Source organism: Hypanus sabinus, chromosome 17, assembly GCF_030144855.1.
Source record: "Hypanus sabinus isolate sHypSab1 chromosome 17, sHypSab1.hap1, whole genome shotgun sequence".
In the NCBI taxonomy this organism is placed as follows: Eukaryota; Metazoa; Chordata; class Chondrichthyes; order Myliobatiformes; family Dasyatidae; genus Hypanus; species Hypanus sabinus.
Window position 1 is genome coordinate 30,244,456 of NC_082722.1, and position 27,213 is coordinate 30,271,668.

General features: G+C 40.0%; 1 protein-coding gene across 6 annotated transcripts in view; it reads right to left on the reverse strand.

Moving 5' to 3' along the window:
- The window catches only part of LOC132406793 (inactive serine/threonine-protein kinase VRK3-like), a 130,405-nt gene extending 103,903 nt beyond the window's left edge, over window positions 1–26,502 (reverse strand). For 2 of the 6 annotated variants that reach the window (XM_059992778.1, XM_059992779.1), the window contains exons 1-14: window positions 26,302–26,502; window positions 23,821–23,963; window positions 22,516–22,659; window positions 21,864–22,013; window positions 19,537–19,583; window positions 19,380–19,446; window positions 18,664–18,748; window positions 16,606–16,686; window positions 16,200–16,302; window positions 16,028–16,120; window positions 14,564–14,696; window positions 8,346–8,466; window positions 7,241–7,299; window positions 2,870–3,015 (exon numbers count right to left, since the gene is read on the reverse strand). In XM_059992778.1, the coding sequence (XP_059848761.1) occupies window positions 2,870–3,015; window positions 7,241–7,299; window positions 8,346–8,466; window positions 14,564–14,696; window positions 16,028–16,120; window positions 16,200–16,302; window positions 16,606–16,686; window positions 18,664–18,748; window positions 19,380–19,446; window positions 19,537–19,583; window positions 21,864–22,013; window positions 22,516–22,659; window positions 23,821–23,962 (1,371 nt within the window). In that variant the 5' untranslated portion in view covers window position 23,963; window positions 26,302–26,502. The remainder of the gene's footprint in view (window positions 1–2,869; window positions 3,016–7,240; window positions 7,300–8,345; window positions 8,467–14,563; window positions 14,697–16,027; window positions 16,121–16,199; window positions 16,303–16,605; window positions 16,687–18,663; window positions 18,749–19,379; window positions 19,447–19,536; window positions 19,584–21,863; window positions 22,014–22,515; window positions 22,660–23,820; window positions 23,964–26,301) is intronic. The other 4 variants (XM_059992780.1, XM_059992782.1, XM_059992783.1 and 1 more) reach the window with 4 other exon arrangements.
- Window positions 26,503–27,213: the final 711 nt, after the last annotated feature.

Below are 27,213 nucleotides of genomic sequence, written 5' to 3' on the forward strand. Positions count from 1 at the left end.
GTTTCTTGTAAAAACCATAGGCATCCACACTATGCATTCTTAAAAATATCTCTGTCCACATTGAAACGGGGATTTCAGCGTATCTCCTCCTACTGCGCATGCGCAGGACACATCTACTGAAAACAAGCGACATGTTTGGTGTTGAATCTCGCTGTGAAAGACGGTACGCGTTTGTTCAGTTACAGACTAGAAAAACTTAAACAACGGGCAGCTGTTGGCTTTCACGCAGGAGGATTTAAAAGTAAAAAAAAAACGAATACTGAAGTTCACGGACTGTATGACCCAGCTGACGACGAACATTGAAAAACTGACTAACTCTGTTGCATTAATAAAGCACCTTGTTAAATATCTGCATCAGTATTATCTTGTATCTCCAGATAATGTTACATTAGGCTGTTGCACATCTATTGTCAGAGAAGTACTTGCATAAATAGGTAAACCACCTTCATACAAGCAAGGACAGAAAACAAAGCAAAGTGAGTACGGTATACTTATTTATTCAGTAAGTTATGGGTCAAAGTATTTGGTGAGTATATTTCTAACTCTTCTGGCTTCAGTCTCATTGCCATTTGTTCTGAAATTGTTAGGTTGCATTCAAGATAACAATGAAATGGCGCGCTGTGTCTGACAGTGCTTTCAGATTTCTCTGGTTACCCCATTCACACTGATCTGCCCGAGTGGGGTTTTCAAAAATATATACCCTGGATAGTGTTTCTGAAAAGCTCCGGTTTCAGGGGACGAAAACACCGTTTTAGTGTGGACGGAGGGTAAAAACGAAGAGAAAAAGCTTCGGTTATGGATTTATCCGGTGTAGTGTGGACGTAGTCTGAGAGTGGTAGTCTTAGCTTCTTCATGGATGGCTAATTGCACCTATTATGCCAGACAATGACCAGCTCTATCAAAAGAATGAATAATATCTTTTCCTAACATTCCATTATATTACTTTTCCCAAAGTCCCTTAACTGGACCTATAGAACTTAACTACAGAAATCCTACAGCTACAAGAACCAACCAAGAGGTTGACTATTCCGTGGTGTCTTAGCTCGTGTTCCTAGAACCTTTGCACCATCTACAAGGCAGAAATCCAGTTTAATAAAATATTTTACCTGCACCTACAGTAGTATTCAAAAACTAAATGCTAAGGACAGAACAGCTTGATGCCCTCTTTTACCATGATTCCTACCACTAGTAGTTGATAGTACCATTTTAAGCACTGGAGCTGCTTGCCAAGAATTTCATTTTCTAATAGTAGCCCCTGAACCTATGATGTCACTCTAACAGGGAGAGCTGCACAATAACATCAGCACCCACAAATTACCTTTCAAACCCATTTCTCCTAATCTCTGGATGAAAGTCCTCAAACTGCAGTGATTTCCAAGAGAAAAATCAGTGCCACTATCACCACTGGACAGTGAGGGAACAAACAATGTGCTGATGCAAAGTAAACCACATTTCTTTAATATGCCAATAAAAAAGCACTAAAAAAGACATTCTAAATGCCATACTATGGGCTCTTTACAATATTATTTGGCCAGAATGTTCAAAGGGAATTAAAATACTAACATTTACTAATATATATTCAGAGCTACTGCAATAATGCAGGTCCTTGTCATTTCTAAACATAGAATAGCAAATAAATATAGTAAAAATGGGGTTGTCCCAATTAGTCCTTAGAAGCTTAATCCTCAACAATGATGAGTCTTAATTGCTATTGCCATATCCCATTCTTACAGTTTTCTTCAAACACTTACCCATACAATTAGGTACTGAGATTTTCTTTGCTTAAAATTACTAACACTGATAGCGCACTCCACACATTACAGCAATATTTTGCTCACTGTGTAATCCATCACTTGTTCTTATTCCTTCTAAAATCAATGGCTACCAGTCTGGATAAACTATTCCATATAAAATATCAAGATTTTTCCTGTATTTGACCACACAATTAACTTTCAAATACCCTGTCTAATCACTTCAACCTTGCATATTCTAAAAGCAAAAAATCCAGGTGTTAATTCCTAGCAGATAATAATTAAAAGGATCAAATGCCAAAACATTCTTCTTCCAAAGTAATAAGAATTTTTTTTAACAAACATCTTAATGACCCCATCCAAACCTTACTCAATTTTTTAAGATTCAAAGCATAGTTAATGTGAATGATATTTCATACAAATGATCTCATGTAATGCAGATCCTGTGAAGTGCAGACATTTGCTTCTTTTGATTTCCTTCAATACTCAAAAATATGAAACTGTTTTAATTTAAAATATTAAATCTGTCCACCAAAAATGTGTGAAAGGAAGAACTAAAATAGAGTGACAGAAATACAAAATAATGCATCCAGGTAATAAGCTGAATGAGTAAAAGAGCAAATAAAATGTTTTTGGTAGTTTGGTAGCTGCACAAGGGATGGATGAGAGAGGTTGGGAGTGATGTGCAGGATAATTGGTAAGGTTATATGTGAAAATGTGCAGGTTTGTTGTTCACATATCATAATCCTGTTCAAGTTAGTTTGAGCATAAGATAAAAAGATGTTAGCTTGCATTACTTAAAAAAAATTAAATGGCATTTTCCTTTCCTATATTTTTCCTACTTCTATCAATTCATACTTAATTTAAAAAAAATTGAGCAAGCTCAGCAATCATGTTCCTAAATAAAGCAGCTTTCTATAGGAATCAAATGCAGTAGTTATACAAAATTGAGGGAAGGGCAGACCAGAATTCTGTTGACACCAGATTGATTTTATGTTCTCAACATATTTTCTTTATCTCTCAACCAAGAATCTCAAACTACCTCAGACATTTGATTCAGAGGACCATCAAGAAGACACTAAGTCCTCATCCTAAAATGTATGTAAACAGTTACTTACAGTGGTTATTGTAAGATCCAAGGGATCATCTGGTGAGGCTTTCAGCCTTCGAAGACCATCTTTCAGTTGTTTACGTATTTCTTCATAATCTGGTTTTTCCTCATATTTCAGTGACACCACATGCTGGAGGTATTTCTTCAATTCATCTTTAAATTAACAAAAACTTATTAAATAACTCATGCATTGTTTCTCTCTTCTCATATCAACATTTCTTCAGAAACATGTTTCAGAACTAATTAACTCCTCTTCAAACTCAAAAAATTTCTACACATTTATGATCGAGACACCTCTTAGAGCTTAATAAATTTTACTTGAAGCAAAGAATTGTACAGATTTGAAAATGATAGAATAAAATATTGCAAACCAGATTTGGGAACCGATTAAGATTAGTGAAGTCAAAAAAGAAGAATATTAGAGAAAGTCAGAATAAAAAGGAAAAATGTATTTATATAAATTCTTAATGTAGCTGAAGGGTTTTTCTTTAGATTAGTGGGAAGTTTATTGAAAAATTACTACATATGCATAAAGGAGAACCAAATAAATAGGAGCAAAGTAAGCCACATGTCCTCTCATGCCAAATCCACTTATCAACAAAACCATGACCAATTCCACCCGGCCTTGTAGGCTCAATTTATTTCCCTGCGACAGAGAACATTAATACCAAAGATTTATAACCTTAACAAAAAAAAAATCATTTACATCTAACATAGACAGCCCTCAATTCAAACCTATACCTCCAAGTTCTAAATTCCCACATGATCATTGCCTAACAAGTTCTTTATCCCATCAATCAACCAAAATAATCACATTGCAATCACATAAAACTTTGGTTATGAAACAGTGGATTGGGCCATTGGTTAATCAGGGACAAGCAAGCAAATTTATTGTATAGTACATTTCAAACACCAGCAGTTGAAAGAGCTTTACATAGAACAAGATATAAAAATCAAACATCAAATTTCAGACAATATATAAAAGAGAATAAAATGACAGAAAAATTAGACATGATAAATAGAAGTTACAGTGTAGGAGATTCTAATTAAAAAAGAAACATTTTAAGCCTTGATTTAAAAGAGCTTAAAACTGGAGCAGCCTTCAGACCCTCTGGAAGGTTATTCCAGATGTGGAGCAGAGTAACTAAAAGCTGCTTTAACATGTTTAGTTTTGACCCTGGAGACAGTAAGACACACCCCAGATGACCTGAGAGCTCAGCAAGGTTCATAGTGCAGTAAGAGATCAGAGATGTATTTTGGCCCTAGACCATTGAGTGCTTTCTAAACCAGTAGTAATATTTTAAAGTCACTCCTCTGATGGACAGGAAGCCAATGTCATAATCTGAGAACTGGAGTGATGTGTTTTACTTTCTTGGTCTCAGTGACGACTTTAGGAGCAGCATTCTGAATGAGCTGCAACTGCCTGAGGGATGAATTATCTATTTATTTATTTTACAGAGACCTGTGAAAATGCCATTACAGTAGTCAAGCCTCCTAAAAATAAACGAATGGATGTTTTTCTAGATCTTGCTGAGACATAAAACTCTCGCTATAGTTTTAAGATGATAGTAGGCTGACTTTGCAACTGTCGGAGTCTGTCACAACACCAAGGTTTCTGATTTGGTTTGTGGTCTGTAACAACAGGGATTCTAAGTGAGCATTGATTTTTAAATCATTCTTTTTCGACACCAAAAACAATTATTTCAATTTTGTCTTTGTTTAACTGGAGGAAACTTTGGCTCAACCAATCAGTGATATGTTCAATACATTTTTTAGTGATTGTATGGGACCAAAGTCACTTGATGACACCATTATATAAATCTGAATGTCATCCGCATATTTCAGGCAAGATATTTTGTTGCTTACCATGATTTGAGCTAGAACAAGCATGTGAATGTTAAACAGAAGAGGTCCTAGTATGGACCCTTGAGGCACACTGCATGTCATTTTTGTTCAGTCAGATACACAGCTACCGATCAATACAAAATAGTCCATCCTGTAAGGAAGATTTAAACCACTTTAGGCCTGTACCAGAAAGACCCATGCTGTTTTGCAGTCTGTCCAGTAATATGACACGGCCAACTGTGTCAAAAGCAGCACTGAGATACAGTAAAACCAAAACTGAAATTTTTTCATGAGCATCATGGTTGAAATGGATATCATTTAAAACCTTGAACAGAACAGTCTCAGTATTATGGTGGTGTTGAAATCATACAGTTGCTTAGTGCCAGAAAGCTGTAAGTTGCTGATAAACAACCTTTTCAATTATTTTACTTAAACATGGTAAGTTTGATATAGGCCTGTAGTTATTAATTACTGAGACATCTAGGCATTTTATTTTAAAACAGGCTTAAAATCTGCAGTTTTCAGGGCTTTTGGGAAGCAGCTTGTTAGAAGTGTTAACCATTTGCAGAAGTCTGGCGCCATGCAACTAAAAACATTTTTTAAAAAAGTTGTAGGTAAAATATCAAAGGAACAGGAGAATGATTTTAGGTGTAGCACAATTTCTTCTAAAGTTTTATAGTCAATAGGCTTGAATTGTGTCATCTTAACCAAATTAGTTTTGAGTGAAAAGATGACACTGAATTCTGACCTGATGCAGAGACACTGACAACTTAATGAATTTTATCAGTAAAAGGAATGCAAAATTATTACATGATTTAGTAGGTAGTAGTTCAGATGCTACTGACAGAGGAGGACATGTGAGCCTATCAACTGTAGCAAATAAGACACGTGCATTTTGGCTGTTCTTGTTTATAACATCAGAGAAGGGTAACTCCATGAACAAAAATTAAAGAGAAAATAGCTGGGAATCTCTGTTTACTTGGGACATTTTGGGACAACAGCCTCACTCAGTGTCAGCCAAACCAAAGAACTGATTATAGACTACAGAAGCCAGTCTTCATGAGGGGATCAGAGGTGGAGAGGATCAGTAACTTTAAATTTCTTGGTGTTATGTCAGAGAATCTGTCCTGGGTCCAGTACGTATCTGCCATTACGAAGGTGACATGGCAGAGCCTCTACTTCCTTAGAAGTTTGCAAAGATTTGGCATATCAACCAAAACTTCGACAAACTTCAATAGATGTATGCTGGAGAGTGTACTGGCTGTGATGCAACCAGTCAGGTATGAAAACACCAATGCCCTTGAATGGAAAAGACTACAAAAAGTGGTTGACACAGCCCAATCCATCATGGGTAAAGTCCTCCTTGCCACAGAGCATATCATAGTAAAGCATCATCCATCATCAAGGACCTTCACCATCTGGGCCACGCTCTTTTCTCACTGCTGCCATCAGGAATGAAGTACAGGAGCCTCAGGATTCACATCACCAGGTTCAGGAGCAGTTGTTATTCTACAGCCATCAGTCTCTTGAACCAGAGGGGATAATGTCACTTTACTTGATTTACCGCAGCACTCATCTGGTTCCACAATCTATGAACTACTTTCAAGGACTCTACAGCAATTCAGGAACAGCTTCTTCCCCTCTGCCATCCAATTCCTAAATGGACATTGAACCCTTGGACACTACCTTACTTTTTAAAAAAATACACAGTATTTCTGTTTTTGCTCATTTTTCAAAATCTATTCAAAACACGTATACTGTAATTGATTTAGTTATTATTTTTTTCTTCTTCTATATTATGTATTGCACTGAACTACTGTTGCTAAGTTAACAAATTTCACGTCACATGCCGGTAATAATAAACCTGATTCTAATCTCATGCTCTTGATATTGATTGCTTATATATTTACTATTTTCTTTTCTCTTTTTGTATTTACACATTTTGTCGTCTCTTGTCCATTGTCTATTTGTCCATCATTGTTGTGTGTGGCTTTTTCATTGATTCTATTGTGTTTCTTTGTATTACTCTGAATGTCTGCAAGAAAGTGAATCTCAGGGTTGTATATGGTGACATGTGTTCTTTGATAATAAATTTACTTTGTACTTTTGAACCTCAGTGCTCCAACAACTTCATGAGATCTTTTTTCTGACTATGACAAAGGTACACAGACAAAAGGAGCTAGCACAAGCTTTTCTTCAAATCTTCACAGCCAATGTGCAAAAGGTAAACAAAGACTGCTTTCAAATTAGTAAGTAGCCCACTATTCTACCACAATTTCCACTCTCAGCACCTTTGTAAATTTTGTTTGGCAGGGAAATAGCAGGTTGACAAGCAGAAAACATTGGTTAGTAACCATTCTTGCTGTTGGAACATTCCAACTTGCCCATATGGACACAGTTCCCACACCACACAACACACACCTGTAAAACTGGAGAATGCAGGACTCCAGGTTGTTTCACTAGCTTAGATCACACACAGGCACAACTAAATTAAAAAAAAAACACATTCAAATTTTTCTAGAACCCATCTTACTTGGAATTTTTCTTTTCTTGAAGCAAGACTTCAGGAAACCTGGAAGGTCATCCTTGTATCTAGTGCAAAAAAATTTAAGTCAGTTTGTACATCTTAATGACAGAAAAAATACACAATTCATCAGTATGGAGAAGCAACTATAATTTGGAAAACTTTTCATGATTTAATTCTAGAAAAATGACAAATTATAGGCTTTTATTTGATCTCACCTCAGTAAGTATTAGACTTCTGAATGGCACTTGATTCACAATTAACCATGAAGTTAAAGTTATTTTTATGAAGGTTAATTTGCTGCCTTAAAAGGGGCATATTACCATTAAGTAGTGGTCCTCAAAGTATATCCCTTCTGTGAAATACCATATCACATAAAAATTGCTTATCTGTACTTCTGAAGTAACACATTATTTCAATTAGATCTTTCCAAAACCATTCAAAGGGTTTCTATATTAAAAAATTTCCTATATTAATTCCTAAATTTCTATATTAAAAAAATTAAATTTCCTCTCCCAGTTATGCCATGTTACATTGTTACTTCAAACAGTGGAATGAAATTAAGATATTTTCCACTTTGCTCATTCTACAAGCAACCCAGAGAATTTAGTGAATCTGGAAATCCTGGATTCAAGATTCAATGCACTAACTTTTACATATTCTGATGTTGATCACTACGGTACCTTAGTTTGCTACCCACATATGTAAATAAGCCACTGTAGCTCCTTTCCAAATCCAACAATTTCAATTTTTAAATACTTAAGTCTCAAAGCTATTTTAATTATAGGCACCACAGTAGCTTAGCGGTAAGTGCTATGCTATTACAGCTTGGGACGCCAGGATCAGAGTTCAATTCCGACATTACGTGCAAGGAGTCTGCACGTCCTCTCCATGGAATACATGGGTTTTCTCTGGGTTTCCCAGTTTCCTCCTGTAGTCCAAAGACATACTGTGTGGGTTAAGTGATCATTGTAAATTGCCCCGTGATTAGGTTAGGGTTAAATCAGGGCAGTCAGGGGTTGATGGGCAATATAGCTCATGGGCTGGAAGTGCCTATTCTGCACTGCATCTCTAAATATGTAATTAGGATAAGTTTAACTACATGCTAACTTACTTCAGTTTTGTTTCCATAACAGAATATGGGGAGTCAACATCATCAGACCAAGGCAGCGAGCCACACAGTGCCTTCAATATACAATAACCCAGGTTTTCAAGATCACTGCGTCTGGAAGGTCCTATAATACACAAGTGGGTCTGTTAGCTTCTTGAAATTTCTATGGCATACCATGAGTTTATTATCTTTATCAAACGATGGAATAATCTCCAACCCTCAAATTTATTTCACATATTTTAACCCCCTCAATGATTGTGTTATACACGTCTAAATTAGCCCACAAACTATTACAAAATTTAACACAAATTGTTTGTGTAATTGACCATTTATATCATTAAGACAATAGAGAATTCTGTGTGTACAAATTCACATGCATGGATTTTCTCCAGGTCCTCCAGTTTCCTCCCACAATCCAAAGTGGGTTAAATGATTAATGTATGGGTTAAATTGGGATTGTTGGGCGGTGCGGCTACAAAGGCCGGAAGGGCCTATTCCACGCTGAATATCTATATCAACAAACAATTGGCCACCCGCTGCATATATTAGTCAAGTTCCACAGAGAAACAATTAGCAGAACATCAAAAGAAATTTTCCACTATGTGACTGGATGCCAGCTGGTGGCAAACTATTTAATCCTGATAGCAGTACAATTAAATCTGACATAGATCCAAATCCAGGAATTCATATCCATACTTTTTGGTAATGGCTTCTATGAATTTGATCTCCTGGTTCATATTCCTGAAAAGTTTGCAAGTTTTTAATCATTACATATTTGACTAAAGAATTTATACACAAAACTGGGCAACAAAAATAAGCTTATGTACATCCTGTGGTTGTGTAAACTTCAACATTAATTAGAGCAATGTGCATCACAATTACATTGCAGAACTTCCTAAATCTGCATCAATTCCAGAAGCATGAACTAAGATAGCACATCTGTAGAAATCACCAAAAAATTTATTGAATTGCAGTAAATGCAGCTCAATTATTCTGCATCCCACATTTATAACCACCCCATACCACTGTCTTTGTAGCTCCAAATACGTCCCTGAAAGAAAATCATTTATGAGTGCCAATATAGACAGTGGACTGAAACTGAAAAGAGGAAAGAAAATGACAACTTTAATGTAGAAAGTCAAGTTACCACCAGCAAAACCTCTGATTTCTCCATCCTTGTCATCAATAATTAGCTAATCATTGATGACAAGGAGGAAGAAAGCAAAGGTCCATCAGTCAGTCCTCAATAGGCAGTGAAGGTTGCTAACCTCAAAACTCCTCAGAATTACCAAGGAATCAGCACGTAAATGCCATCACAAAGGTGATATAGTTCAGTCCATCACAGGTAAAGCCCTCCCCATCATTCAGTACATCTACACAGAACAACAAAGCAGACCCATCATCAAGGATTCCCACCATCTAGATCATACTTTCTTCGTAGTGTTGTTCTCGGAAAAGAGGTACAGGAGCCTTAGGTCCCACACCACCAGGTACAGGAACTGTTATTACCCTTCAAGCATTAGTCTCCCGAATCAGCATGAGTAACTTCACCACAACATTGAAATAATTCCAAACCTAGAGACTCATTTTCAGGGCTCTGCAACTCATGTTTTTAGTATTGTTTATTTATTATTTGCACATTGGTTGTCAGTCTTTGTGTGCAGTTTTTTAAAATTAATTTTATTCTACTTCTGTCTTACTGTGAATTTTCTTCTGCAAGGAAATGAATCTCAAGGTAGTAATGAACACTTTGTGTTTAGTATATGGTGACAAAAAAGTACTTTTGTGGTGAGCTACTTCCCAGCGCACTCGAACCGGCTCACAAAGTGGCACGCGTCGGCATTGAGGCCGGCCCCAAAAAGGGCGCCAAGTCTGCTTCACCAGCAAGGGGAAAAGCCCGCGCGCGGGACAGGACTGTGAATAAGCGCCCCCTACAGCATTCCCGCCCAGGGAGAGCAGGAACAGGAAGGCTTTAAAGTGAGGCCGCGAAGTTTGAATAAATCTGTTTTGCAACTGCAACTCACCAACTGCGTGTAGCACACCGCTACAATTGGTGACCCCGACGGCCCAAACAATATTTGGACCGGAGATGAACGATGCTGCATCTGTTCATGCAGTTTCATTAAAACTGCCAAGCTTCTGGACACTGCAACCTCACCTATGGTTCCAGCAAGCAGAAGCCCAATTCCACATTTGGCAGATAACCTAGGATTCCACACGTTACGACGTGGTGAGCTCCCTTGACCAGGAGACAGCCGCCCAGGTTGAGGAGTTCATACAGTCGCCCCCGGAGGACAGCAAACACACAGAATTCAAAGCCTTGCTCATAAGGACTTTTGGACTCTCACAGCGCGAGCGAGCTGCCCGCTTACTGCACCTGGATGGTTTGGGAGACAGGCCACCGTCGGCGTTGATGAACAAGATGCTGGCCCTGGCTGATGGACACACACCCTGCCTCATGTTTGGGTAGGTGTTCCTAGAGCAGCTGCCCGAGGACATACGCCTGCTGCTGTCCGACGTGGATTACAGTGTCCCCCGGAAGGTGGCGGCCCGGGCAGACGTGCTGTGGAAAGCCAAGAAGAGTAGGGCGTCCGTTGCAGATCACCAAGCCACGCTCCCAGCAGCAGAGCCCACTAACCCCAGAGGCAGGGGTGCGGAGACCAACGAACAATGGTGCTTCTACCACCAACGGTGGGGCGCAGAACCACGCCGCTGTAGCCCGCCCTGCAAGTTCCTGGGAAACGCCAGGGCCAGCCACTGCTGACAGCTACGGTGGCTGGCCATCGGGATAGCCTCCTGTATGTCTGGGACAAGTGGTCGGGATGCCACTTTTTGGTCAACACCAGAGCCGAGATCAGCGTCTTACCTCTGATGAGTTACCCGCAACAGAGAACTGGGTCCCACCGAGGGCCGCGAACAGCAGCACAGTAAGGACCTACGGCACAGGTACGGCGCGGCTACAGTTCGGCTCCAGCCGGTTCCCGTGGGACTTCACACTGGCCACCGTAGCCCAACTGCTCCTGGGAGCAGATTTTTTGCAAGCTCACAGCCTACTGGTCGACCTGCCCAGGAAGAGACTGGTCTACACCAAGACCTTTCAAACGCTCTCCCTGGGTGAAGCCCAGTTGCCGGCCCCACACCTAGACGCCATCACGCTGTCCGACAACGACTTCACCAGAGTCCTGGAGAATTTCCCATCGGTTCTGGCACCGCAGTTCACGGCAGCCATGCCCAGACATTGAGTACAGCACCACATCCCGACCCAGGGACCACCCCTCCACACCCGTGCTCTAAGGCTTCCCCCGGACAAGCTCCCACTGGCGAAGGAGGAGTTCAAGAGGATGGAGGAATTGGGGATCATACAGTGGTCCGACAGCCCATGGGCCTCCCCCCTGTACATGGTGCCCAAAGCAACAGCAGGCTGGAGACCTTGTGGTGACTACTGCAGGTTGAACAAGGCTACAACACTGGACCGCTACCGTGTGCCGCACATTCAGGACTTTGCAGCAAACCTGCACAGCGCATTGATCTTCTCCAAGGTAGACTTCGTCTGGAGAATACCATCAAATCCCGATGCATCTGGATGACGTCCCCAAAACGGCACTCATCACCCCATTCGGCCTTCTTGAGTTCCTCCGCATGCCGTTTGGCCTAAAGAATGCCACACAGATGTTCCAGCGGTTAATGGACGTGGTGGGACGCGACCTGGACTTCGCTTTCATCTATTTAGACGACATCCTTGTAGCCGGCAATAGTCGTTAGGAGCATCTGTCCCACCTCTGTCAACTCTACGCCTGACTGAGTGAATACGGCCTAACAATCAACCTGGCCAAATGCCAGTTCGGGCTCGACACCATTGACTTCCTGGGCCACAGGATTACTAAAGACAGGGCAACTCCTCTGCCCGCCAAGGTAGACGCGGTCCGCCACTTCCCCTGACCCAACACAATCAAAGACCTGCAGGAATTTATGGGTATGGTGAATTTCTACCACCGCTTCCTCCCCTCAGCAGCCTGAATCATGCGCCCCCTGTTCACCCTGGTGTCGGGTAAGGGCAAGGACATTACCTGGGACGAAGAGTCTGCAGCCGCTTTCGTTAAAACCAAAGAAGCCTTGGCAAACGCCACGATGCTAGTGCACCCCAGAATGGACGTCCCTACCGCCCTCACAGTGGACGCATCCAACACGGCAGTTGGTGGAGTGCTGGAACAACTCATTGAGGGTCGCTGGCAACCCCTGATGTTCTTCAGCAAACATCTACAACCACCCAAGCGCAAATACAGCGTTTTCGACCAGGAACTGTTGGCGCTATACCTGGCAATCCGTAGGCCCTTCACTGTGTTCACGGACCACAAACCGCTTACCTTTGCGTTCACGAAAGCATCTGACCCCTGGTTGTCCCGCCAGCAGCGACATCTATCCTAAATCTCCGAATACACGACAGATGTCCGGCATGCCTCAGGAAAGGACAACGTCGTGGCGGACGTTCTCTCCAGACCTACCATCCAAGCCCTGTCCCAAGGGGTAGACTATGAAGCGCTGGTGGAGGCGCAGCAGGCAGATGAGGAGATCCCTAGTTACAGAACTGCAGTCTCCAATTTGCAGCTCCAGGACCTTCCCGTAGGCCCAGGTGAGAGGACCCTACTCTGTGACATCACCACTGGCCAACCCCGCCCCATCATCCCAGCAGCCTGGCGGCGACACATTTTCAACTCCATTCACAACTTAGCACACCCCTCCATCAGGACAACCATCCAGATGGTAGCCAACAGGTTCGTTTGGTACAGACTCCGCAAGCAGGTCAGTGAATGGGCCAAAATGTGCATACACTGCCAAACAGCCAAGGTGCAGCGGCACACCAAAGCCCTGCCGCAGCGGTTCCACCTCACCCGCCAGCGTTTCGACCACATTCATGTGGATATCATAGGCCCCTTGCCAGTGTCACGAGGAGCGCAGCACCTCCTGACTATCGTAGACCAGTTCACAAGATGGCCAGAGGCAGTCCCGCTCACCAACACCACCTCCAAATCCTGTGCCCAAGCATTGACTGCAACCTGGGTATCTCGCTTTGGTGTACCGGCCCACATTACCTCCGACAGAGGCGCCCAGTTTACCTCCAGCCTGTGGTCAGCTATGGCCAGCCTTTTGGGGACACAGCTGCACCACACAACTGCCTACCACCCACAGTCAAACGGGCTAGTGGAGCATTTCCACCGTCACCTGAAGTCGGCTCACATGACCTGCCTCAAAGGGCCTAACTGGGTGGATGAGCTTCCCTGGGTCCTGCTCGGAATCTGCACGGTGCCCAAAGAGGATCTGCACACCTCATCAGCCGAGTTGGTGTACGGCGCACCCCTGGTTATCCCAGGAGAGTTCATACCAGCCCCAAGGGAGCAAGGGGAAGAACCCGCAGCAGTCCTGGACAGACTACGTGAGAGACTCAGTAACCTGGCCCCCATACCCACTTCACAGCATGGGCAGAAACCAACCTGCGTACCCAAAGACCTGTAGACCTGTAAGTTTGTTTTTGTACGATGGGGTGGACACTGGACACTGCTACAACGGCCCTACGAGGAGCCGTTTACTGTGATCAGAAACAATGGGTCCACATTCGTGCTGGACATTGGGGGGAAAGAGGTTTTCACAGTGGACCGACTCAAACCGGACCATGTGGACTTGGTGCAGCCGGTCGAGATTCAGGCACCGCGGCGCAGAGGCAGACCTCCCAAACAGAGACTGAAGACATTGGGGGTTGTATCGCTGGTTCTGGGGGGGCGGGTTATGTGGCGATCCACTTCCCAGCGCACTCGAACTGGCTCACAAAGTGGTACGCGCCAGCATTGAGGCTGGCCCCAAAAAGGGCGCCAAGCTTTCTTCACCAGCAAGGGGAAAAGCCCGCGCACGGAGGGCGGGAACAGGAAGGCTTTAAAGCAAGGCCGCGAAGTTTGAATAAGTCTCTTTTGCAACTGCAACTCACCGACTGCGTGTCGTTACTTCGGCGCTGTGTGTAGCACACCGCTACACTTTGATAATAAATTTACTTCGAACTTTGTATTTAAGGAGTGGATTTAGGATTAATCAGCAAGTGAAGTTTTCCTGTATTTTCATTAAAATCATATTCACAGTTTTTGGGAATTGCTAATTTTCTGGAACATAACCCAAAGATAGTTAAGAGTTTACTGTTTAGAAACTCATACAGAGCATAACAAATTGCATATTACCAGCTCCTTTGTGTGCATCCACACTGATCAGCTCCACAGTGCCCTCATGTGGTGTTCTGCTCCCTTCTTTATATTCGACATGCTTACCATCAGGGCAGTACCTGAATGCAAAGGAGTAACCTGCCAGGTACACCTGAAAAGAAAATTCATGCTAATTTGTGCTACAGTTGATCCAGCAGTTAATTACCAAATAGCTTAACATAACTAAAATTACAAAAACACAAATGCCAATGAGATGCAATAAATGCATAAACATTTGCATCGTACAGCAACAAGCTTTAAGCTTTAGTTCATACAGTGAAAAGGAACTATACTGAATTGGATAGAGTCAGTAACAATTCATGCCAACAAAGCATTTTTAAAATATTGCTCAAAAAGATTCATACATTTTTTTTATTTACCCTTTTTTTTTATTTTCTATTTTATCCAGGACAATTTCAATCCCTAAATAATCTGTTCTATTAATACATGGCAGCACCTACTTTCCTTTGTTATAGTTAATTATTAGAAAGGAATCAACTTTATTGTTGACAATTCTTGGCACCTCCCAATTGCAAATAATGGACATTCCTATTAATAGTGTATTTTCCTTGATATTGTGGATTCATTTTTTTTTAACTAATCAATGCCAAGTGATGATTTTGCACACCAATAGGCAAGGAGAAATGTCATCCAGCATGAAACCATTTTCTATCAATTTTGTATATGCTTTGATTGATTGATCCAAAACCAATTATTTGCGTAGTAGAGATACTTCATGCCGAATGTAAACATGAGAGTGCAGGTGCTGGAATCTGCAGCAACAAATAAAACACTGGAGGATTTCAGTGGGTCAGGAGGCATCTATGGAGGGAAATGGACAGTAAATGGTTTGGGCTAACAACCTTCATCTGGACTGAAAAATAAAGGTGAGGGGAAAGGGTGGAGCAAGAGTTGGAAAGTGATAGGTGGATCCGGGTGAGGAGAAAAGCCATGGGCGCAAGCACCAATAGAGTGTATTTCCTCTGTTGTCTGAATCCTCTTCAGCCAGTTGTTTAAAATCCTGCACAGTCTATTAGCAAATTCATTATTATTATTGATCCAAATAATATTTTAAATATCTTCCATGACACTCATTTTTTATTATCTTAGCAGTGAGACTAACATAGCCTGGAGGTTTTCAGCAAATTAGATAATAAAACTCATCCAATATATACAAGCTCTTTTCAACAACTAAAAATGAGGAAAATTTGTCATTTTCCTCAGCCATACTGCTGATAGTTTAATATGATTGCAACTAATGATCTCATCAGAACCTTTAAATCGAATCTCAAAACTTCTGTGCTTCATATGGCCCAATTGCTCATTGTTAAAACACTACTAAGCCAAAGTGTGTCACCACTAATTTTCTATCTGATATGCATGAAAGCCAGAGTTAAGAGGTCTTTTAAGTTTCATCATTCTATTTGTTGAAATGTTACTTACCTGTTCTAGATCATTCGGGTTCACGTAAATATTTTCTGCTTTTATGTCTGCATGCACATATTCATTTGCATGAATGTATTCAAGCACATCAATCTGATAGAAGACAGGAAATAAACTAGTTAAAACTATAACACTGGTCTAAACTGGGGACAGAAGCTTAAGAAATACTCACAATTTTATAAGCTAGTTGAAATACTGCTTTTTCAGATAAAGGTTTCTTGTTTTTCTCAACAATTGATTGCAAACTGTAACCCATGTCTGGAAATACAAGGAATCTAAAACAAAAAATGAAAAACAATTTAAATAAACATTCAATAATGGTTGATAAAACTGTAAAATGTACATAGTTGAAAATATAGTACAGAGCTACTGGAACATCCTACAGTTGTACTTGATTTTATTACAAACTGCAGAAATTTGAGATCGTGAAGGAGTGCATGCTTAGATTATCAGATGGTGATTTTTCCTTCAAAATGAACTTGTACTGATTGCAAACAAGTTTGACAGCAATTTTCTTTAAAAGTTAAAAAGTGAAAGTCTTGAAGTAAGATTGGCAATTTAATAAAGAATAAAGTTACTTCTGTTTTAGCACACCATACATGACCAGTATTTTATTTTCCCTCCTGCATGGCTCTCGCTCACTGCACTTTAAAGTTTTCCTGGCAAGAGAAGAGGAAAAATGACAAGCTTGTTAGGGTCTGCCAATGCATTGTTCTTTGGATATTCACTGAACTTCCTTCTTGAACCAGGTTTTCGGCCATGTCTCAGTGCTCCCTACTTTGGCTCAGCAACTTTTAAATTGATTAAGCTTCTAGGAAATCTTTTGTCTACACCAGAGACCTTAGTAAATTCATGCAGGTGTTGAGATGTAACTATCTATAGTTCTATTATAACGGTGCGAGTGTGTGGAAATATCATAAAGTTGAGTACCTTACTCCTCCTCCTACTTAACTCAGATAAGTAAATTTTGCTTTGCTGGAGGAAATTTGGTGACACTTTTCAAGAATTTGGTGAAAACAGTGCCTGTTGAGAGTAGGTAATGTGAAGAGTGAGGCAGAACACATTTGCAATCACTATATGCATTCAAAATCTTATTTGCTTATTTCGATTGTGATTAAGCAAAACAAATATTCCTATTAACAGATATATACATCCGGGGGAAGCACCTTTAACCCTTAGCGTGTCAGCCATGCCACAGTTAGATTTTAACACTAGGGAAGAGAAAAATACCCCTGCCTTTCAGAATCTCTGGATTAATTATGCATGAAACCTTCTTCGAATTTGTTCCCATTCTTAGACCAGGAACAAGAAACTAAGTGTGGTACATTCAATCATTGCTTTAGCTAAAATCAGATAATCCAACATTAAATACTTACTGATTTGTTTAAGCTGTATTAAATGTTTTAATTGTTACGAGCTGAGACTGGTAGCTGAAAAATGAACAATAAGCAGGGACCCCAACTCAATATCTGTCAATTTTTGATTATTTTGAGACTAAGTGTAACCAGTACAAAATTTCAAAGATTCTGCAATCAATCCCTAGGAAGTTCAATAATTGTTAGTGCTTTAAAAATCTATCTTTGCCTCACAGAAAAATTATACTACATATCATAGCAAGACCAATTAGAGGCTTGGGTTTGATTGTTATGCTGACACATCTATGGACTGGTTTTCACAAGCAAATAACAACTGCAACATTTCCCAAGTTGTTTTACATAGACTGAGAACATGGCCACCAAAAATGAAGTCATTACATTTGTGGACAGTCAATCAGCCAAACTGGAAATTGAAATAGCCAAAAGGTAGCAGGAATAGAGAAAATTTAAAGGTAGGGATAGGCTATGAATTGATTTGCAAACAAGGATAAAAACTTCAAACGAAAATGCTGTAAACTAGAGGCCAATACAGGCCAGCAAGGTGAAAGACGAATGGGATCTTGATAACTCTAATTACAAAGTGTAGCACGTGAAGGCCAATCAGGAGTGTGTTGGAACAGATAACCTTAGAGGTAACAAAAGACACAATTCCAAGATGGTAGGATTAAGGCTTTATTTCTGCCACAAAAAAATGACATTAAGTTTGAAGGAAACAATTCATGAAGATCAAGTACAATGAACTATGATGAGGGAATAGAGGAGAAATCCAGCTTATAGTTTAGCAGAAACAGGGTCAAGAGGAAAAAAGGTAATAGGAGCTGGGGAGAAACAATTTAATAAAGAAATAAAAATAGGGTCAGAGAACCCTAGGCAAAATTTTTTTAAATATTTTGGCAAATTTAAGGATAACAGCCAAAGTTCAAATTCTGAATATGAAAGAACTGATTTAGGTGAGCTTTATCCGGGGATTGTCAGGTTGGGAGGGGATAAGGAACTTGGATAGAGTGCTCTAGAAGGGAGTGATCAGAGATGGCTTTGTGACTGAGAAGGCAATGTCACAAGGGTAGCATAAACATGCCAGAACTATAGGGGACTAAGGGGAAAAGTACACATCATTTCTACTACCCTAAGTTACAGAAACAAGTTAATAAAACTAAATGCGGCCAATCATAATACTTGTAGGTATGATGCTTATCTGACACCCACATTTGTGATACCGTTAAAGACAAACTACTGTCATACTTTTCCTACTGCACCTACCTGTAAGCATTTTCATGAAATCCAAAGCTAATACAAGTTGGAATTCCCAGAAATGTCATCACATGAGACTTCACCCATTTGTCAACTGCCAAAGCAAAATCAGACATGTTGAAATGCTTTTTAATAAAATTGGTTTCCATAAAGTTAGCAGTAAATTACTTAATCAACTCGATATATTCCTTAAATGCAGGAATTTTATTAATTAACAGACTGAGAGTATTAAAATAATGACCCTTCTGGCTTATGACAGGCCATTAAGATGTAGTTAGCTAGGCTCTTAAGTAACATACCACACAGAAAAAGAAGCACTAAATTAAACGATTTAAGTTCTTACTATATTACTATATTAAATTCAGACCACTAACAAGTAGCTTGCTTAGTGTAATTGAGAATGAAAATTAGAAATATATAGATGTGACAATGATTACTGAGTTCATGATCCACTAAAGGCAGCAAGTCTTTAGGAGGGCAGGACTGAAAACTCTTTTCTCATTTGCTCATTTACCATCAAGCAAAAGGGAAATCTGGGATCGTTTTAAAGATTAATACAAGAGGTAGAGTGCACAAAGATAGCTACACATAGCTTAGAATGGGTGGCAGCAAAAAGGTTTTCACTAATCTATTCTTACTAAAACATTCATGTAATTAAGCTGCAAATTATAGTCTAGATCAAATGGTTTTTTTGTTTTAAAGACATCTCAGTTTATGCTGTTTACCTTTAACTGGCTTTGCAGCACGCTGAAGAAAAATTTGTTCATTAAAAATTCGACCATCCTTTGCATCCTGGAAACACATTTACATGAACAACAGCATCAGTATTAGAGATTGTAACAACAAATTCTAACTTTGGAAGCTTGGCAAATTACAACTTACCACTTTAACCATGTAATTGCACTGTGTGGATCCAGTCACTTGTTGTGCTGAAACAGTTAAAACAAAATTCTTACATAACTAGTGCAATAACCATAGACTTCATATCAAAAATCAGAATCATGAGACATTGAGAAAGCTTCATTTATTTAAAATCATTATTACAGTGAGACATCCTAAAGCACTTCAGAGTAGCATCAGGTGACTACACCTGAAGCACCACGTGCAGCTCTGGTTGCTCAGGATATTGGTAAGCTGGAAATGGTCAGAAAAGATTCACAAGGATTTTATTGGGAAGCTGGGTGGGGAGAAGAGCTTGATTTATATCCCGACTAGAAAGACTGTGGTTTTTCTCCCTAGATCTTAAGAGGATGAGTGGTGATCTTACAAAGTTTTATTTAAATCTTGATGGGCAGAGATAACATGAATGATTACAGTTTCCTCCCCAGAGCAGGCATGACTAAAACTGAAGGATACAAGTTTTAGAAGAGAATGGGAAATTTAAACAGGGACATTTTGAAGCATCCTTTATCCACACAGAGAGACATGGGAAATGAACGACTAGAGAAGTGGTACAGGTGGGTACAATTACAATGCTCGAAGGGCCTTTTGATAGGCATTTCCACATGGATAGGAAAGGTTTAGAGGGGATCGGCCAAATGGGACTACTTCAATAAGCAACATAGTATGGTTGAATTAGGCTGAAGGATCTACTTCTGTGCAGTATAACTATATGATATTTGAAAGTCTCAAAAAAATCCAATTAAGTGATCAAAAACTTAGTGCTATACTTTAAAAAGCATCTTTGAGGATGATATGAAGATCTGGGGAAAAAAGCTCAAGATATTTTAGTAACTGTGGATACAATCACCAACAGGACAATTATGAAAAAAAGGAATGCATAAAAGTCCAGAATCAGAAGCATCAGACACAAAATGCTGGAGAACTATAAGTACGTAGGTATTTGAGAGGGTTGCGTGATTCATAATGACAGAAATTAAACAGAAATCCTATAAAAGAGTTTAAATTTTATACAATGTTGAACAGGGAGATAATGTAGATGTGGCCCAACTCAGGATGTTGAGAGTAGACCTTTGGATTAACTGAACTTTATGGAGGATAGATTATGAGGGGATTAGTCGATAAAATAAAGAATTAATTAAGGTCAGAGGCAAGAAAGATTGAATGAAGATTTCAGTGTCAAATGCAACAAGACAGAAATGGACACAGGCAAAATTACAAAGATGTTGCACACTGTTTAGGCAATGAAGAGACTGGTTCAACGGGTTGATATTTTAAGTCCTCTATACATTCTGCACTTCTGAAGGGCCTCACTTGTTTACAGACTCTGTAGCTGCTCTTATTTTTCTTTATCAAACCCTCTATGTCCCTTGAAGGTGGTGGGTAGAAGTAGGTCTCTTCCAAAGGATGGATAAGGTGCTCCTTCCCTCTGCTGACCTGGAGGTCACCCTTGGGCAAGGTGTAACAGCTGCTTGCCCCCCCCCCCCTCCAAAATCAGGATCACATGAAGTCATGGGAGCCGGTGGTGAATGATTATGCGAGCAGCTAGTGCATACCACAAGCACTGGTTATGCGGCCACTGACACCAGGCAGTCTCTGAAGAATATTGACATGGGCTGGGGTCACCCGTTTTGAAAAGACACTGCATGCACATAAGGAGGTGATGGCAAACCACTTCTGTAGGAAAAATTGTTCTGAACAATCATGATCATGGAAAGACCATGATCGCCTACATCATATGACATAGCATATAAGCGAAGAAACAATATCCCTTGATTTCTAAGCTTTTCTGGGCTTGCCCTCCTTTCCTTTCACCTTTATTGGAACACCCACTGGCCCCGAACTCCATTTTCATTTTTGAAAAATTTACCCCTTGTCAAATGTAAACTTAACCAAAATTTGCTGCTCCGAGTCTACAGTTGCCACATCCTGTCTCATGATATTGTAAATAAAATTTGTCTTCTCCTAATTCAACACCAACCACGTCTTTTGACATCCACCCTGAAACTTATTAAGTCAGTGTTATTCCCACAATGATCACCTGCACAATTTCAACTACTTCACTAGTTTTATTGGCCAAAGATGAAGCTCAGTGTTTTTCCTGAATCTATGAGAACCTTTCAATAACAGTTTGATATGTTTCAAATAAAATATAGTAATTTCCAAATTGTTTCAAAAAGAAAAAAGCCCTGCCTTTGTTCTGTCAGCACTTAAGACATCAATGTTGATATTGGATTACTTTTAAGTAAAAGTAAACACCAATTGGTCTAGCAGAATGCATTTTACTCAGCAAATATGTGGTAAAATACCTGTATAGAACAACCCAGATTCAGTTTCATGCTGAGAAAGAAGCCTGATAAGTTTCCATTTTTTATTGTTCTGATCAGTCAGAATTTCATTTTCTATATTCAGTTCCAAAGGATTATTCTTTTGCCGCTTTCCTTTTGGACTTTTTGCAGCTGAAGGGAAGAGAAAATACATTGTTTCCACACTGTATGACTAAATTCATTTCAAATAAGACATTAATTTTTACTGATGTGCATAAACTCAAATTAAGCTCATCTTGTACAAAATGGCATCTCATGGAAACTGCCAGTAAATCTCAACTGTAGATCCAGTAAATCTTAACATGTTGAAAAAAGGCATCCTAAGTTCATATGCTTATTAATTTACAACAGTCCTATGATTTGTTTAAAAGAACAACATTTTTCCAGGAAATGCATTCATCCAGAATCATCCGAACCAGCAACAGTCATATTTTTTAAAAAAAGGCTTTTTCTAGTCTGGATTGCAACAGCAAAATTCCTGGTAGAAATTTTGGAAACCGTATTTAGGAAACAAAATTATTCAAAATAACTTGAAGCAAAAAGTTTTAAACTGAACTATATATTAAAACTTCATGGTATATATAGCATCACTTTATCTGGTTAAGTACATGATCTTCCAATAGTGAGAACTTACCAAGTGGTGACTTGACAGGGGATTTCTGAGTGCTCAGGTCACTCTCTCTTTTTCTCTTAGGAGAAGCTATTTCTTTTTTGGGAGAGATTAATTTCACAGGGGAGCACTTTAAATTTGGTGCTTTTGGACTCGGCTCAGTTTGTGCTGAAATTACAATAAAAGAACCAACTTTTAAAGACTGGATTATTGTGCTTCAAAGTAAATGATCTGTAAGGCTGCTGCTTAAAATTTTGGCAGCAAAGAACCCAATTAGTTGAGAGTGGAAAACACCAAACACAAAATAGGTTGTAGAAGTGCTAAATAAAATTTCAACACTTGCTGCCGCTTAACCATGTATCCAGATAATTATCTAAGAGTATTATTTCTCCAAAGAATGATTGGCTGTTTATTTTTGATGGGGATGTGGGCATGTGGGGTGGGAAGTGGTGGTGGCACCTGTGATGCCATACAAAATTCCTTAATTGAGTAGGAGAGCAACAAACTTGAACTTATTAAGCCCACTTAAATTACCTACTTAAGATTGAAGATATTAGGTGATGCTTCTATTTGATAGCTTGGTTAAAGAAAGTTAAATATGCAAGTTTAGATAGCTTAGAGATGCCAGTGCTCGAGCAGTTCAACATAACCATGAAGACGGAGTATCAAAGGAAGAAAGTATATTATTGTTAAAATAAAGTTACAGTCGTATAATGAAGGTATGATGGAAGTCAAGAAGACAAAGGATGAAGTGAGAATAGCAATGGGAGTCAGAATCATTGCAAAAAAGTAATACAATGGGATAGAGGCGTCAAAGCAAGCAACATGGACAGCAATGGTAGAAAATTCCTTAATTTAATATTCACAGATCAGACAAAGGAGGCAACTAGTAACTTAAAAAATGAGGGGAAAATACATGTAAAATGTTATTTTTGTGGATAGTTGTCCCTCAGATACAAGTCTTCCACGGATTATGAATACCTGACTTAAAGACCCTGACAGAGTGGATTGGGGGGCTGCCGCAAGACTGCAGCCTGTTGAATGGGAATGGGGCATCTCCAAATGCCTTCTTCCAGCCCTCCCACCAGACTGCAACAACTAATGGCTGGGTAAAGCCAAGTAGAACTGTGAGTGCTGAACAGATTCAGGCACCGAGTCAACGCAGTCTCCCAACACAACTATTTATGTTCATATCTAGCTTACGAGACTTGTGAGGAACAGAACCCTGGTGTAATCTGGATACTACATAGTGAAACTCATTATCCCACTGATCTAAAATAATCAGCCTTTCCGCCTTCATATGGGAAAACAATGAAGCTGAGGAGGTACCTGAAGATGAGGTGGAATGAAAGGTAACAGGCTGCACTTCCTCCTCATTTTCTCCTTTGGGTATCTTGAAACCACATGATGGACAAAACTTGAAAGTAGCTTCTAAATTCTGGCCACAATCTGGACAATACTTAAAAATCATGCTGAAAAATTCAAAGGCACAACAGCTGGGAATTAATTGAAATATGACGGAGTTACATCTGTTCCAGTTTGTCAAATTAGTATCTCTCAAAACAAACTGATGGGCAACGCCCTTAGAGTTAATTTCATTTCATACCATTTCTCATGTTTTCGTAGATTAATCATTTTCACCTTGGCTCTGGCATTAACACAATTCTAAAATCACAATGCTTGACAAGATTCTAATCAGACTCAATCCTCCAAAGTGTTTAATGTCATAATCAAACTATGTGCCAATCAAAAAGAGCTATACAACCTATTACCATCCACTAACACCTATTTGTTGCCCTGGGGGGGGGGGGGGTGTCATATCTTCTGAAAGAAAATATGGGAGATTCTGCCTCTACCAAATCATCCATCAGCAGGTTCCATGCACCACTGCCCTCTGGGTGAAAATCTGTTTGCTCATCTCCACTCTTTTTCTCCTATCAGTTATTTTAAAGCAATGTCCCCTGTTTTTAAAAATCTCACTGCTGAAGACCCCTCTTAACTCAATACACTTTATTTCTCTCTCCTCTCCACTTCCTATACTTTAACTAAAAACTTCCAGTTTTGCCAATGTCCTCTAACATTTTTTGTGCTGTAATACTGTAATTCTTTCCTGTAATACCCAGAACAAAACACAGGACTTAAGATACGGTCAAATAAGTATCCTATAAAAGTTTAATATCAAACTTTCTGTACTTGTATTCTATTCCTCAGCCAGCAAAGAAAAACTTTCTGCACACTTTCTTAACCAGTTTTTCCATTTGTTTTGCTATGTTTAATAAACACAGACACAATTGTTAAGCCCCACTAGTTCCACTACACTTTTCAATACCCTTCCTCATGTATATAATCTCGTCACCCACCTCCAACTTCAATTCTCCAGATTAAATTCCATTTGCCACTTAGCTGTTCAAATGCTCAGTCCATTTATGTCTATGTCAACTATACAGCCAGGCTTTGGACATTTGCAAACTCCTTTATCACGTCCCTATACTTAGAAAAGTACAGCATAGGAATGTAGACTTTCACAAATAAAATAACGAGGTGTTTTAAGTTTAAGAAAAACCGTAAAAACTCATCTATGAACACAAAAAGCATGGTAACAGAACTTCTCATATGTCATCACATCTGACCTGCTCATAAAATGCAACCCAACTCAATCTTGGTGGTTGTGAATGATGTGCATTTCCATCAATTACATTTGGCCCAATGAAAATTTGTCTAAAGTGGTTTCAAAAGGCTAAGAACCAAAAACTCATATTTACAAGAATATTCAGGAGCACAACTTAGTGCACAGTAAATTTTTCACCCATAGTAACAGAAAAAACAAGCAACAAAGAGCTTGGTGATAACTAAAAGAACACTGCAGTATGGAAATAAATGTACCAAAACAACTGAAGAAAGTTAAGTTTGGGGCACAGGGCTCTTTCACTTATTGAGGAAGGTGAGTGGGAGGGATGAATGAAAAGCACTGAAGTCCAGATTGGACTAATAACCATAAAAAAACAGATTGGATGCAGACTTCTAGCATTTGTGATAGTTTCTTTATTATATATGTTTGGATGTACATTGAGTCCTGATGTAGGGTCACAGCCAATAACACTGACTGTTTCTTCTTCTCCATAGATGATGTAGGACTGCTGAGTTGGTCCAGCATTTTATCTCAGAATCAGAATATGTCATGAAATTTGTTGCCTTTGTGGCAACAGTACAAAGTAATATACATGAGAAAAATCCTGTGATTTATAGTAAGTGTTACAGTATAAAATAGTGGAAAAATAAAAATGAAGTAGTGAGGTAGTGTTCATGGGTCTAAAGTCCATTAGAAATTGGATGGCAGAGGGGAAGCTGCTGTTGAATCATTGAGTGTGCGACTTCATCTAGATAGTTTAATAGCTTCACTCTTCTTGTTTAAGGCTTGCATTCACCATTGAAAAATACTTTAAATTTAAATGTGGAATTACATTCCTAATTGAAATATGACTAGGGTTACTGTTTCCAATTAGAAACGAGAAATAATGAGGTAAATCGAATCTACTTTTTTTTCAATAAAATATTGTTACAGTGTATTTATTTTATTGAGTTTACTGAGCTGGGCGAATTGAATAGCATCACTTCTGGATTCCTTTAGGTTACAGATTCATCCACTGTGTTGCATGACCAAGCAAGTAAACATTCCAGCACTGGCTTCGCTGGTGTCTAGGCCGCAGGAATATGGTGTTATAATGCACAAGTGCGGTTGGGCCACGCTTCTCCCCACAACTGCGCCGAGACAGGCAAGGCAAGGCAGGGGCCCGAGAGCCCCGAACCTACCTGGAACCGCTACCCGCGTTGTTCTCACTCGACTCGGGCGATTTATAGCTGCGTGTTCGAAGTCCAACTCGACGCTGCGGCTGGCGGCGCCTCGGCCGCTGGAGGGTGCTGGCCGCCTGCAATCGCGGTCGCTTCGCTCGCTCCAGCGCGGCGGTGGCGAGAGCGGGGCGCGGCCCCTTCCAATCACATGGGCGCGCTTACAGAACTGATGGCGCGCCCCCAGCCTTCCGCGCGCTCACAGAACTGATGGCGCGCCTCCAGCCTTCCGCGCGCTCACAGAACTGATGGCGCGCCCCCAGCCTTCCGCGCGCTTATATAGCACGGTCACCAGACTGGCTTTTTCTGAGCTAAATTCCAGAAAATCGGCTTTTTTCTCCAATTTGGCTGGCTTGAGAAAATTCATTTGGCTTTTTCCTTGCTTTTTTACCTGATAAAAATTTTCTACACTAAAATTACATGCCACCCTTTTCCTAAAACATTTCCCTTTAAGAAAAATGTTTTTTGGTCAGTTGTACTTGGCAATATTTCTGCCGCTAACTGAGTCTGGGCAAGAAGGTGCCAAACTGGCAAGTCGACAACACGGTGTGTCCGAATCCAGTTTGCCTCGGAGCTCTGAGCTCAAATCAACTGTGAAGTGTACTTTCTTTAGGTAATAACGTTTTTGGTGAAACTGTGACACCCTCGGCTGTTTTTATAAATCATGTATTATCAACACCCATGGCCATGTCGAAGAAATGGAAAGCTTGTTACGAAAAGCAATCGTAAGTACAATAACAAATGGGAGGAAAAAATTGTATGGCTACAAAAGGCTGCTGATGGATCGGAGGCAATTTATTGTAATTTGTGCCACTGCAACATTTTACCAAGAATTAGCAACCTTTCAAATCATGAAAAATCGGAGAAACCAAGCAG